This window comes from Danio rerio, chromosome 8, assembly GCF_049306965.1.
Source record: "Danio rerio strain Tuebingen ecotype United States chromosome 8, GRCz12tu, whole genome shotgun sequence".
Taxonomy (NCBI): Eukaryota; Metazoa; Chordata; class Actinopteri; order Cypriniformes; family Danionidae; genus Danio; species Danio rerio.
Genome location: NC_133183.1, coordinates 20,903,248 through 20,917,453, shown reverse-complemented (window position 1 = coordinate 20,917,453; position 14,206 = coordinate 20,903,248). Strand labels below are relative to the sequence as shown.

The following is a 14,206-nucleotide window of genomic DNA, read 5'->3' as shown; positions in this document are numbered from 1 at the left end:
AAATTAAGATAAACATTATTTAGAATAATTAAATAAGAAATAAAAAAAGAATAAACATTTTTCATAATGTCAGTTAACATGTTTCAATATAATCTATCAGTAAATTTGACACTACTGCTAACTACACTACTCAACTATAGGATAGGGCGACAGATGCAACAGGACAGACTTTATCTGTGAAAAGCACTGAAGAGCATCCACAGGCAGCTGTCGACATTTTTATCTCAAGTGTGACTTGCGAGTGATGTAGCGCCTCTCGCCTTAACGGATCACCTCACCCACACCCAGAAGTGCAATGAAGAGATGATACAACCCTCTGTCAACCCTTTCCCTTTATCACTCACTGTCTCCTCTCTTTGTTCCTTAGTGGTAAGAAAGTATCCTGTGTTTCTTGGACGACCCCATCACTCAACCCTCAGACATGAACCCTTACACATACAGAGGATCCTGCAGGTCAACCGTACCCTTTACATCGGAGCCAGGTAGGATGGTGAAACAATGCTGATTAGCATGTGCGCAGCCTGTAATTTCTTCCTCGTCTGTAATTACCCGCACGGAGATGTGTGTTTAAGTAAATTGTGTGACATTCAAAAACAATCTCTTCAGGGATCAAGAGTCTGAATCGCTGCTGCTTGTAGATGGCAATTAAATCACTTTTAAAGCTGTTCAAAGGGATAATTCACCTAAAAGGATCATTCAGCCATTATCAACAAGTTTACGCAACATAGGCTTATTCTGAAAACGTAGCCCTACAGTATATACATTTTTGGTGTTCGCAAATTATGTTGCCAGAAGCACGTATGACTGCATTTTGTCTTTAAGTGTGCTTTCACATCTATGGTTCGGTTCATTTGGTCCGGACCAAGGGCAACAAATGATACAGTTTTCTGTCATTTTTGCCAAAATCCACATCACTCATTGGCCAGATGTTATTGAACGTATTTCCTAAACTGCTTTTTGATTGGTCAGAATTAACGTGTGGGAAAATGCCTAAGGAACTCCTGTAAGTAAACAAATCGGCAGACACAAAATGTCTATGAAGGGACGACTGCGCTGGCTGATTGTATGGAAACAAAGATGAGGTTCTCAAGGTAAATGCGTACCTTGACACTAAAGGTCAAACGACAAAAAATAAGGTCAAGAATCTTGGTGTGACTCTGGAGTCAGATCTGAGTTTCAACAGTCATGTCAAAGCAGTCAGTAAATCAGCATACTATCATCTCAAAAACATAGCAAGAATCAGATGCTTTGTTTCTAGTGAAGATTTAGAAAAACTTGTTCATGCTTTTATCAGCAGCAGGGTGGATTACTGTAATGGATTCCTCACTGGCCTTCCTAAAAAGACAGTCAGACAGTTGCAGCTCATCCAGAACGCTGCAGCCAGAATTCTAACCAGAACCAGAAAATCAGAGCACATCACACCTGTCCTCAGGTCTTTACACTGGCTGCCAGTTACATTCAGAATAGATTTTAAAGTATTATTACTGGTCTATAAATCACTAAATGGCCTAGGACCTAAATACATTACAGATATGCTCACTCAATACAAACCTAACAGATCACTCAGATCTTTAGGATCATATAAACTAGAAGTTCCAAGAGTTCAGTCAAAGCAGGGTGAATCGGCTTTTAGCCACTATGCCCCTCGCTGCTGGAATCAGCTTCCAGAAATGATCAGATGTGCTCCAACGTTAGGCACATTCAAATCAAGACTGAAAACACATCTGTTTAGCTGTGCCTTTACTGAATGAGCACTGTGCTGCGTCCGACAGATTGCACTATCATGTTATTTTTATGCATTTTTATTATTTGTTTTTATTTTTATTTTACTTGTTTCTTTTATTCTTGTTTATGTAAAGCACTTTGAATTGCCATTGTGTATGAAATGTGCTATATAAATAAACTTGCCTTGCCTTGCCTTGCCTTGCCTTGCCCTGGTCATAGTATACTATTATACATATAGTTTGTATACTATAGTTTACATATAGTATGCTAAATAGTTTGTACACTTCTGTAACCAGGGTAGTGACACTGACAACAGGGATGCGGATCCACATGCAGGTTTATTAGAATGGTCAGGCAGTGGTCAATACAGGGGCAAACAGATGTATAAGGGCAATCCAGAGTTGTAGTCAAAATAACAGGCAGATGGTCACAAGGCAGCAGAGATGTATAAAGTACTAGAGACCCATACTTAAGTAAAAGTACAAGTACTCTATCAAAAATTGACTTGAGTAGAAGTAGAAGTGCTCTTTAAGCACCATACTTAAGTGGAAGTACTAAAGTATTCAACATTTTTAGTACTTAAGTATTGCAAGTAGTTTATTTCAAAATTTACTACTCAAGTACTGAAAGTAAAAGTACAAGTATTGTGTAATGTAGTTATTAAAGAAAGTCAAAGTCAAAAGACATCATATTGTTTTGTTTATTTTAAATATCTTTTTTGGGGCACTTGATTAAGCAGAATGAAAAGAAACATGGCTTATGATACTGTTTTTCTTTGTAAATAGTTTCTATGGTACAAGAACTCACAACGTCAGGCCCTTTTGCCAGAAAATCCTCTCACTGATGAGATTATTCAGCATGTTCACTCACATACATACTCTCTCTCTCTCTCTCTCTCTCATACACACACACACACACACACACACACACACACGTACACTGCCCTGCACACACCTAAATGTACACTCTCACACACACACACACACACACACACACACACACACACACACACAGTTCTCTCGCTATCTCTCTCTCTCACACATACACACACACACATTTTTGTGAATTGTGGGGACATTACATAGGTTACGATTGTTTTTATACTCTACAAACTGTTCTTTCGATTGCTCTAACCCCAAATCCAACCTCTAAATCCAAACCTTACAGGAAATTATGTGTAGTTTTACTTTCAAAAAAAAAAAAAAAACATTTAGTGTGATTAAATTTTATAAATAATATCCACATAATTCACCATCTCCTCATAACATCCGTGTAATACCAATGTTGTTATACATATACATGGGCACACACACACACACACAAACACATATAAATACACTCTTTTACACTCTCATACACTCTCTCTTACACACACACAGGTACAATCATACAGTTTCTCTCTTACACACATTATTCACTCTCTCACACACACACACACACACACACACACACCCACACACACACACACACACACACACACACACACACACACACACACTCACACTTTGGGAGTTTTGAAGTTTGATTGGTTAATATCACAATAAACAGGAGTTCTGTCTTCTGGAAGCAGTCGTGAAACTAAACTAAACAAGCAAACTAAATCCTGTTGCACTAATTCACTTGATTTGGATTTTTTTGTAAAAAAAAAAACAACAACAGGAAAGTGTGTATATTACTGTGTTTAATGAAAATCTGAAATATTTCATGGCTTATGGCTATGATTTAGTTTACATTTTTTTTGATTGTTTTTAATTAAATTTGTCTTACACTTAATATTTTCTGTAGTATATTTATTAATTCTGGTACTTTTACCATAAACCAACATCTTAACGGTTTGGTAGAGGCTGATATTTTAGAAATTATGGGATGTGTTGAGAAAAAAAATGCATTGATTGTGTTAAATTAGCGACATTAGGAGAAATGCAATCAAAAAATTCTATTGCTGTTGTCTTGGTGTGACAGTTAAAGGATTTTTTGTAATACAATTTTGTTCTTTAATACAGAAGTCAGATATGAACCATACCTTTAATTTGACCTGCTCAAAGAAAACACACTTTCTGAATGTATCAAACAAAACTCATGCACAGAAGACTGCATGAGCATTTACAGCTAATAAACTAATGTCAATATTATACCGCCTGCTTTTTGAGCACTGACAGGCGAGGACTTATGATTGGTTACTTTTCACCTGCTCAACAGAAAGGGCTTTAGAAATGAAGCGCTGTTCAGCCATGGCGGGAAGAATACGCGGTTACCACAGGTAATAGACACAGTGGAGAAAACTTGCACATCAGACACGCTCGTGTCTGGATGGATCCACAGCTTTAACAGCCGAGAAGAGAGGAAAAGTTACCTTACAAACAGGCCAGCGGGTCAAATGTCCAAAGTAAGAAAGAGAGAGGCAGAGGCGAAGTTTTACAACATTTCTCCATAATAGTGAAATAGCGGCTTGTGTGCTGTGCCGCCTCACCGCGCCTCCGTCCTCCGCCACAGTATTGCGACATCGCGCATAGGAGATAAATTACGTCATCACGTAATAACCGTTTATGATCTATTACTAAACTGATATCGGTCATTTTGACACCCCTAGTAACGAGTAACGATGCAGCACATAAAAAATCTATCGGAGTAAAAGTATTAAACTCATGGAAAATATGTACTTAAGTAAAAGTGGAAGTAGGAGAAAAAAACAATACTCCAGTAAAGTACAGATACTGCCTTTTAGTACTTAAGTACAGTAGTGAAGTAGTTCTACTTCGTTACTATACATCTCTGCAAGGCAGGTAGCATAAATAAACGGCGAGGATCAAAAACACGGAAAAAACAAGACAAAGGGAAACGTGTTGTAGTGTCACTAAACAGATAACAAGACTCGGCGACTGGAGTGAGTGTGTGTGCTGCTTATGTAGTGTGTGAAATCAGTTCTTGACAATCCTCCGATGGTGTCTGTGCAATCAGTCAGAATGAGGAACGTGTGTGTGAGCGGAGTGCATGTATGTTGTTGTTGTCCAAAAATGGCGCATTTGTAGTCCGTAAGCTATTGTGTGTGAATTTCAGCGCTCTATAGAGTTACGATCGCTGGTGATTGTGGCGCATCACTTTAGACAAACTATACATTTCGATAATTAAGTGCGGCTGCAGCTGGAAAACAATACATTTTGCTAATCTGCGACATAATCATCTTTCGAAAATATTACCAACTGTCCATCAGATAATGTTTTTCCCTCTCTCTCTCTGTTTAAAATAGTTTTCCACATTCCATAATGTACAGTGCATCAGACTACGGCAGCTGGATTAGTCCAAAAAGGTGCAGTACTTTTTGCAGTTGGGTCTGTTTCAGTTCAGATCATATTCTCACCACAAACGAACCACTCCCGGGTTCGCTTGAAAGCGTCCCGAGACAACCTCTTCAAGGAAGTCTGGGTATGCTTTTTTAATGTGATTTTGGTGCGCACTCGAGTGCAATTACTACATTCACACCTGCCCAAACGAACTGCACCAAGAGGGAAAGCGAACTCTATTGTGATTCAACTAAACTAAATAAGGCAGCAATAAATAGGGCAGCATGATGCCATTCCTTTTCGTGCTTACGAGCTGACCACTTACCTCATTATGGATGGCTTTGCTGTTGTTACCAGTTTGTCTAGTTAGAGCGCCATGTACATCAGCAGATTTGAAACACAAAGAGGAGTTGACCACGACAATGAGGCTTGAGTCTGGCAAATACCGATATCAGAAAACGGGTAAAACTAAAACAGAAGCCAAAAATAAAATGAACATCTAAATAACAAGGTGAGAATGTGGCAAAATCTAAAAACATGGTAAAAATCAGACGTGGTCTTTTCTTTTTCTTGATTGCTTTTCAAAACTGTGGGTTTAGGGAAGCAGGTGGGTGGGTCAATCAGTGCTTTTGAAAACACTTGGTTGGGTTTAGTGAAGGAGAAGGGTAGGTCATTCGATCAGTCTGTCAGTTAGTTGACTGTGTGGATTTACGTGAAAACAGTAGGTACGAATGGCACTTGCCATCAGATCTAAAAAAGCCTACACAGTAGCCTCTGGTCGATTCTCGAAATCAAAAACTGCAAAAAAAAACGTAGTTCCTGGGACTGATTTGGCGTTCTCCAGAAATGTATAGTGGTACATTTTCAGAATGAACCTGGGTTGAGTTTGAGGGTTTTTCACAATAAATATTGTTTCAAAGCCGAATATTGTTATTTTAATAGCTAACATAATAATAACATTTGCGTAGACACCTTTCGTTTGATTGGTAATGAAATCATTCTAAATGTAGTACTTATACAGTATTAATGCTAGAAAAACATTGTGCATTGATTATGTCACAAGCTTCAAATCTGATCAAATTTCTGACACCCAATCACTGCACAGACATAAAGAGATTTACTAATGGTTTACTAATATTGATTATATAGATTTTTTTAAAGCATGTGGGTGTATAACAATATAATTTGAAAAAATTATGAGGGTTTTCTCTAAAGAAGTTGTTACTTCACCCCGTTTAGAGCGTCATTATGGATGTTTTACAGTACAACTAACAATAGATCTGTAACAGAGAAACTACGGTTTTGGGAAACACTCCTCACTACATCGTACTAAAAATGAAGAATCGTACTAGAGTTATGTCGTCGTTTGGATAACGCACCCCAAAACACTAAACTCTTGCCTTTTACCCGTGGGCAAAAACTGTTAACACATTCTTCAAACTTGCATTTTTAGTAAACTACTAAAGAAGTTAAAAAGGTCTGATATGTAATTTGGTAAATATTAATAATAATGTTGTTTTTAGTGCAAAATGTCTCTTTATAAAGCATGCTGGCTTTCCCATTTACATGGTTTACTGAGCTGTAAGATAATTCCTTAAGTCATATATTTTTGTACAGACAAAAATACTAAAGTGTTATAATTACGTTGTTAAATTATAAACTTAATTATCATTATATTGATATTCTCATATACATTTTTAATTACTTCTTTCCAAGGACAATTCCATTAAAATACCCAATAACATATATAATTTAAGATAAACATGAATAAAATAATAATAATAAAATAAATAAAATAATAAACATTCAACATAAATATTAATTCTATAAATTGTAATGTCGTTTTTAGTGCAAAATGTCCCTTTATGAAGCACGCTGGCTTTCTCATTGACATGGTCTACTGAGTTGTAAAAGTAAAGCTTGGACACCTGTAGTCTTTTTAGGAGTTTGGACCTTTAATGAGGTCATGAGGTCAATGATGTTTTTACTTTCGTGCATTTTTTGTGCCTACCTCTCATGAGCCCAGTTAGCAATAGATAAACAAAAATAAAACCTTCATTAGGTGTGGCCCTTTAGAAAAATAAGCAGTTTTTGAAATTTTTGCAGCATACTTCCCAAAAAATGTCTGGCACATCCATTGGGAGAATTTGAAACATGTGGTGATAGTTACCAAAAGATGTAGGGGTCCACGGGGGAGGCGTCTTATTCTAATAAAGACCCCCATACCGTGTCAGGAAATGACCTGCTCGCTCGACCGTGTCAAAAATTAAACCTCAAAAATAAATATCATGAAACACCATATAATTCAAGACCCCCAGACTTGACTCTCTCATAAAAAAGGGCAGCAATCTTTGGCCTAAAGAAGCTCAAGAGCCACGCTTTCCAACATGGTGCCACTGTGGCCAGCGTAATTCGATAAAAAGCAAGCCCCACTGTGTGCAGTCAGCAAACTGTATGTACCTATCAGTGTCTGAAGTAAATGGAGGTGTTTGCCGTAGCCAACAGAAAATGACCTCTGTGGAAAAGGAGATTTATTTAGCCGGTGACTCGAGAGGGAGCATTGAACAACAGCAGCAAAATTGAGTGAAGTAAAAAGAAGGAAATACTGCGTAGGAGAGAGAGAGAGAGTCAGTAAAGTTTCAAATCGAGGATATAGACAGCCTGGATTGACTGAATAACGGCATGCTTGAGTGTGATAAGGAGTGCAGGCGGGCTAAATCCTGTTAGCATTAGCATAACTGCTCAAGTCCGTAGCCCTGAGAAAGCGGCCAGCTTCTCAACCCCCTTCACAGTATTACCTTGCCAACACCTGGTCAGGAATGAGAGGACTGAAGTATTTTATTAAACACACTCAGTTTCCACCAGAAATGTCTTCTGGACTCCCACGCAAGCGACTGCAAGCTAGGCTCAGACATGTTGTTAGGGGGAAAAATCAGACCAAGGCATAAATAAATACACTTATAAGACAAATGAGGTGTTTCTTCTGTGATCTGTGTAAATAATTAATGCTGCGAGTAACTAGAGGAGTGAGACTTGGATTGCCAGCGGCGACCTGGTTAAGTCACATTAAATCAAGCCTCAGTCACCTCGTAGTGTCTGACCTCGTCAAGGGGTCAAGTCTTTCAATTAGGCTCAGGAGTGAAACTCGACACATTCCTGCCTCGAACCTGTCACTAACGGTGCCGGACAGGTTCCGGCTGACCTCTGAGGTCATGGAAACATGGCCCGACTGATGCACGGCCTTCACTGGGGCAGAGAAATGAAGGCTTCAGCTGCCGTCTGAGAACAGGAAAAATGGCGTGAGAGACCTCCCATTGCACAGCAATCGACAGATACACTTTTTCTTTAAGCTGTCTCCTTCATGAGGTCTGATGTTAAATATAGTCAGCCCCCCCCATGAGAGATCTGGAGTCTCTCAGGCCCCTCAGTGTGGTCATAAATTTTTAGCACCAAATGTGGGCATAGCATTGTACCAAACACACAATTCTGCATAATACATTTCTCGGCATTCCGGCTTGGACTGATAAAATATACAATGAATGCAATGTAAGTCGCTTTGGATAAGTGTCTGCCAAATGCATAAATGTAATGTAATGTAATAATACAGGAAAGGTGGCCAAAGGCACTCCATCATTCAGACAATCCAGAGGGAAAGACTGAGAGAGTGAGGTGAAATCTAATAGCGAATGCTAGGGAGAAATATGTGGTAAGAAAATCATAACTTTATGAAAATAAGAAGAAAATCACAATGCTTTGCTGTGCATGATTGCTGTGCGGTTTTTAAGATGTGCTGCATGATTTTGCACTGGCTAAATCAAAATAACCGACGCCAGGTCTCTTGTAAAAATTGGGTTTCATGTGTTATCACCCTGGTGAAAATTGCAATTGCAACCTCTTGAAATGTAAAACATCATCCATCCATCCATCCATCCTTCCACATGTTCATCTAACAGTCAATATGTCCATCCGACTTTCATTTAATAGTAGATGTGAATTATTATTTTATTTGTGTTTTTCTTTTTAATTGATTGTCGGATGGATGGATGGATGGATGGATCAGTTGCAGATTGTTGGATGCTTGAGTGTTAGGAGGTATGGACAGATGGCTAAAATGATTGATTCAAAGAATTGGATATATGAACCAATGGATGAAAGGATCATCAATCAATCCATCCGTCCATCTGTCATTCAATGTGTCATTTATCTGTTAACCAATGCAATTGTGCATTCCTTCATTCATGAATCAACTAATCCATCCATCCATACTCCATCCAGTAAAAATCATCAAATGCTTGTTGTAATCCTAACTCATGATGCGATATGATCGTTTAAATGATGTGTGTGCCGGTTTCACTTTCACTGCCGCGAATACATCGTTACATTAAGAGAAAAATGACATTTTTGGGTGAATAATTCCTTATAAATACAGTATGTGACACTTTCAACACAATTTGGAGGTGTCCATGTTGCTGAGCAGCATATGTAAAACAATGAGAAGACTTGTGCGCCCGTCTATACGCTTCTCTCGTAACCTTGAAAATATGATTGGCTGAATCGCAGAAAGGCTGAATTAAGATCGTGTGTAGGGTGGAATCGAGATCGCAATCTTTTTTCGATTAATCATGCAGCCCTGAAAGAAACTCATTAAGGTTTAAAACCACATGAGGTAGAGTACTAAATGATTATTATTAATTAATGATTATTAAGGTTATTGTCATTTTTTAGTGGAACTATCCCTTTAAGCCAGCTGTTTGTGAAAATCCACAGTAATTTTAAACTTATACCTTCTATGATTCAAATTGATATTCTTCATCTTGTTTGCTTCCTCAGTATTCAATTCACTGGGATTTATGAAAACATTCTCAGTTCAATTCTGAAGGGAACACAACCTTTGCTTTATGCACATATTATAAAACACTATCCACCTTAAGCAATACACAGGATATATATTGTTTTTATGCATATTTTGAAGTCAGTATTTTGCCACTTGGCTTTTCCTATCAGCATTTTTATGTCATATCTCTATATTCAAACATAAATATGTAGATGGAAACCTATTTATTTGTTCCCCCCGCACACTGTCCAAGACGAGTTACATGATGAATTTCTGACAGAAGATAAAACTTAATTTTGTGTACAAGATAAAGCAACTGAACAAAATGCAAAAAGAGAGACTGATAAAGAAAGAGTTTTACTGGCTCTATTGCAAATGGTCTGCATGTCTTGTCCAAACCATCTGTGCTATTTGGTAACCTTGTGAAACTATAAAGACCAGTTTTTATGTTCATGTAAATGTGACGGTTCAGTCAAACTCCAAACAGACCTCTGGCTTAGCATTGCTCCTCTGTGATTGTGTCTGATTAAAGTTTGTGCTCTCTAAATAAGGCAAGTATAGTGTAAGTGTATGATAATTTTAACCAGGGCACTTAGGGGCCGCCCTGCTTTGAGAAGGAACGGCCAAGGGGGAATCATTTTAACAAACCACACAGAGAGGGGTTGAATAATTTATAGTTAGTCTCGTCAGGCTCTCTTCAAGAACACACACATGCAGTCTACAATTTTGTTGATGTGTCCACAGAGTAGGGATGCAGATGGATGGCTGTGAAAGATATAAGATCAATACCAATGCAATAGCATGGGCTAGTTTGTGAGCTCAGTAAATTCACACATTACAACATTTCAGATGGTAAAAGGAAAGCGAGATTTGGAATTATACAGCTCCCTCATTGGGCCATGTGCTGCTCTTAGTCCTTGATCAATATTCAGATATAAACCATGATGCTCTATAACAGCAAACATGGCATGATTGAAAGAGATCAGATTCATAGAGACTTTAATAGACGCCACAAGGTTATGGGAAGATTATTAGAGCGGTTGCAGGAAGTGCTGGATGCTGTGTTCAGGATGAGGAGCTGCATGCAACAACATGCATGCGGTGTGGGGGTGGGTTATGAATTATGGAGGGGAAATCGGGCATATCATCATGCAAAGAATCGTGATTATGTAGGACGAGCTGTGGGAAATCATTTAGCTCAGTGTTTGCTCTGAGACGGCAGATCTGGGTGAAGTCGTGTACTGTAGGAAATTTGTGAAGAGTACACATTATGCTTCACTGTGTGCGGTTAAGGACTTTGTTTGAGAAACTGCAGTATTTCTGGTATTTGTTTTACTGCAGGAAAAATGATGTTATATTTTATTTTGAACAGTGAGTATGTTTACATGGACACCAATAAGACGATTTTAATATGATTAAGACAATACTCTGATTAAGAGTCTACCATGTAAACAGAGATTTTTGATTAATTTAATCCGATTAACGTCATAATCGAACTAAACCGAAATTGAATTATGACATATGGAGTATGTCAATTGTAGTTGTATTATTGAAGTGCAGTACAGACTTGTTAACATCTTAATCAAACTACAGTATTACCCCCGTGTAGGATTTTAGCCACAATTTGCAACAGGATACTCCATGCAAGCACGGCTGTTTGACACTTTTCTCTGCTCCTACCGAGTCAGGGAAGGACTATAGACACCTGCATCGTGGTGAAATGCGGAGGTTTTTTCCCCCCAATATGGCATGTGGTATCAAATTCCATTAAATCAACACTCTTCCTCACATCCAATACCTCTGTTTGTCACAGGGGGGGCATGCATGAAATATTTCTGAAGGAAAGTGAAAGTGCCAAACTGCGGTTAAAGTAGAAAAATTAAATACTAAAAACATGAAATTACATGAAACTTAATGTTCATAAATGTTGATAATGTGGTGATGCAATGACGTTAATTGAATTATAATAATCCATAATTTGATTAACATCGTTGCGTCACCACCCTTATCGACATTTTCTCCAGAGTGTCTTGTCATTTCAGGATCATGTAAAACAGGATCATAATAGGAACATTCGAAAAGCAACTCATGTAAACGCCTAAATCATATTATTGTCTTATTTAGATTAAGGCAAATAATTTGATTACTGATGTCCATGTAAACATAATTAGTGTTGGATGAGTTATTTTTAAAAAGTAATTCATTATAAAATACATAATTAAAATTGTATTTCAATTTCTTTTCTGATTACTTTTTAAAGTAAATTACATGCTCGATAAGTAATTGAATTACTTGACCTATACTTAAATTCCATGTAAATCGTAATTGTTATCGAATTAAAGAATATAAAACTCTTTAAATTCTTTACATTTGAGTCAAACAGGATCATTTTAAAATTTAATTTTAACGTTAGTATATATTTATTATTTGAACTATTTTTAATCATTAAACACTTTATATAAAACTTAAAATAATGGCATATTTATACTGTACCATTAATAGCCAAATATCCTTATTTCGTTGTTTTCTAAAGCATATTGTTAGACGAATCTTTTTTGTTTTGTTGAAAAATTGGTTATTATGCAAAATATCTGATTAACAACACAATTGCTCTGCTTTTCTGAATGCATACACTGTAAAACCTAATTTAAGTTAAGGTTACTCAAACTGTTTGAGGAAACCGATTGCAACAAACCATTTAAATTCAAAAACTAATCCTACTGAGTACTGTGAATGAAGAGAACTTACACCTGTAAAACTCAATAAGTTAAGACAACTTAAATCATTTGAAGAAAGCGGATTGCAACAAACCTTTTGAGTTACATTTTTTTTCATATGAACAAAAATTTTATATGAAAAAAAATCTATACAAACTTACTCCATTTAAGTTGAAGTAATGAGGTATTAAATTAACTCATTACCTTTACACAAGAGTTCAAAACTCTTTTCACATAAGTAGAATTAACTTTCAGTAAATTAAATAAGTTAAACTACACTCATTTAATTTAATAAAGTTGATTGTTGGGTTTTACAGTGTTCGTTTTATTTTAATGAAATAATTTCTTTCTTAATCTTTTCTTAAGCCAATCAAGTCCAATCATCTTGATGAAAGATAAGTCATAAAGTTGTAAAGTAGAATTACTCTGCAAAATATATTTTAATAACAAATACTACAACTAACCTGCTTTTCTAAATTGATTTATATAGTACTATTACATTTATTTAAAGTATTTAAGGCAAGTAAATTATAAGTAACCAATTAAATTACCTAAAAATTAAAAGCAATCTCTTATTCTTCCTTTTTGGAAGAAAAGTAATTTAATTATAATAACTTGTTTCTTTGTAGCTAATAACACCAAACAATGATTGTGAATTTAATTTTTCCCCTTTTGAGCAAATCTAATGTTTTACTTTAAAATTAATTTGAAAGATATTCCTGATTATTAAGGAAGGATTATTTATCAGTGTTGTGTTGCTCACAGTCTCTCACTGTATCTCTCTCTCTCTCTCTCTCTCTCTGTGCTTTTGTGTCAGAGATGACCTTTTCCGAGTGGAGCTGGACAACGTGGTGGGAGAAGAGATGTTTTACAGCAAGGTGAGAAAAGAAATGCTCACACACATACTTGCTTCTGGAATTCAACAGTCCCTCATTACCGAACTTCCTTCTTTTACAGAAAAGGACATGGGAGTCTAACAAAAATGACATCAGAATCTGTCGAATGAAGGGAAAACATGAGGTGAGTGGATGTTCTCACACATTTTTTCTTATCTAAATGTATGTATTTATGTAAATTAGTGAGTTAGAAAGCAAGCAAATGAAAACAATGTGAATGATTTTGGTTGTAATGTGTTTTGGTACAATCCAACAAAGTCGTATAATACCTTGCTTTTTAGTTCAACATATCCCATATCAATCATGTGTTAAAGGTCCCATGAAATTAAAATACCGTTTTTAAATGGTAGTATCACTATTGTTTTTTTATAAGATATCTATAAGCTAGTGTGCTCCAAAACAGTGACCAAATTCTAGTTTAGAAGATATAAAACTGATATAAATATGTAAAGCTTGTAGTTTGTCATATCCATCTAAATGGAACAACGGTTTTATTCAATTCAATTCAATTGAAATGCCCCGAAATGCCCTGCACCCTTCGAGATGCTTCTCATTTGCTTTTTATTTGATGTGCTTGAGCTCACCCACTCTCTGGCAATGCTATTGGCAGTTAAAAAAAGAGGGAGGAGCTACACTTTGTCCCACCCTCTCTTGTTGTTTTGGTTGAGATTACATCAAACATTAAATAAAAAGGCATATTTTAAAGCACTTCACAGGACCTTTAACTCAGCAGGCTAGAGAGTATGGTGTATT

General features: G+C 36.7%; 1 protein-coding gene and 1 long non-coding RNA gene across 12 annotated transcripts in view; both read left to right on the top strand.

Annotated features, from left to right (window-relative positions):
• The window catches only part of sema6bb (sema domain, transmembrane domain (TM), and cytoplasmic domain, (semaphorin) 6Bb), a 286,338-nt gene that overhangs the window by 169,163 nt on the left and 102,969 nt on the right, over nucleotides 1-14,206 (top strand). For all 11 annotated transcript variants that reach the window (XM_073910233.1, XM_073910241.1, XM_073910243.1 and 8 more), the window contains 3 exons: nucleotides 368-482; nucleotides 13,375-13,435; nucleotides 13,515-13,577. In XM_073910233.1, the coding sequence (XP_073766334.1) occupies nucleotides 368-482; nucleotides 13,375-13,435; nucleotides 13,515-13,577 (239 nt within the window). The remainder of the gene's footprint in view (nucleotides 1-367; nucleotides 483-13,374; nucleotides 13,436-13,514; nucleotides 13,578-14,206) is intronic.
• LOC141375614 (uncharacterized) lies at nucleotides 1,958-6,772 on the top strand. Its single transcript, XR_012384235.1, has 3 exons — nucleotides 1,958-2,170; nucleotides 4,509-5,270; nucleotides 5,614-6,772. It is a non-coding gene; the product is annotated as an uncharacterized lncRNA (long non-coding RNA).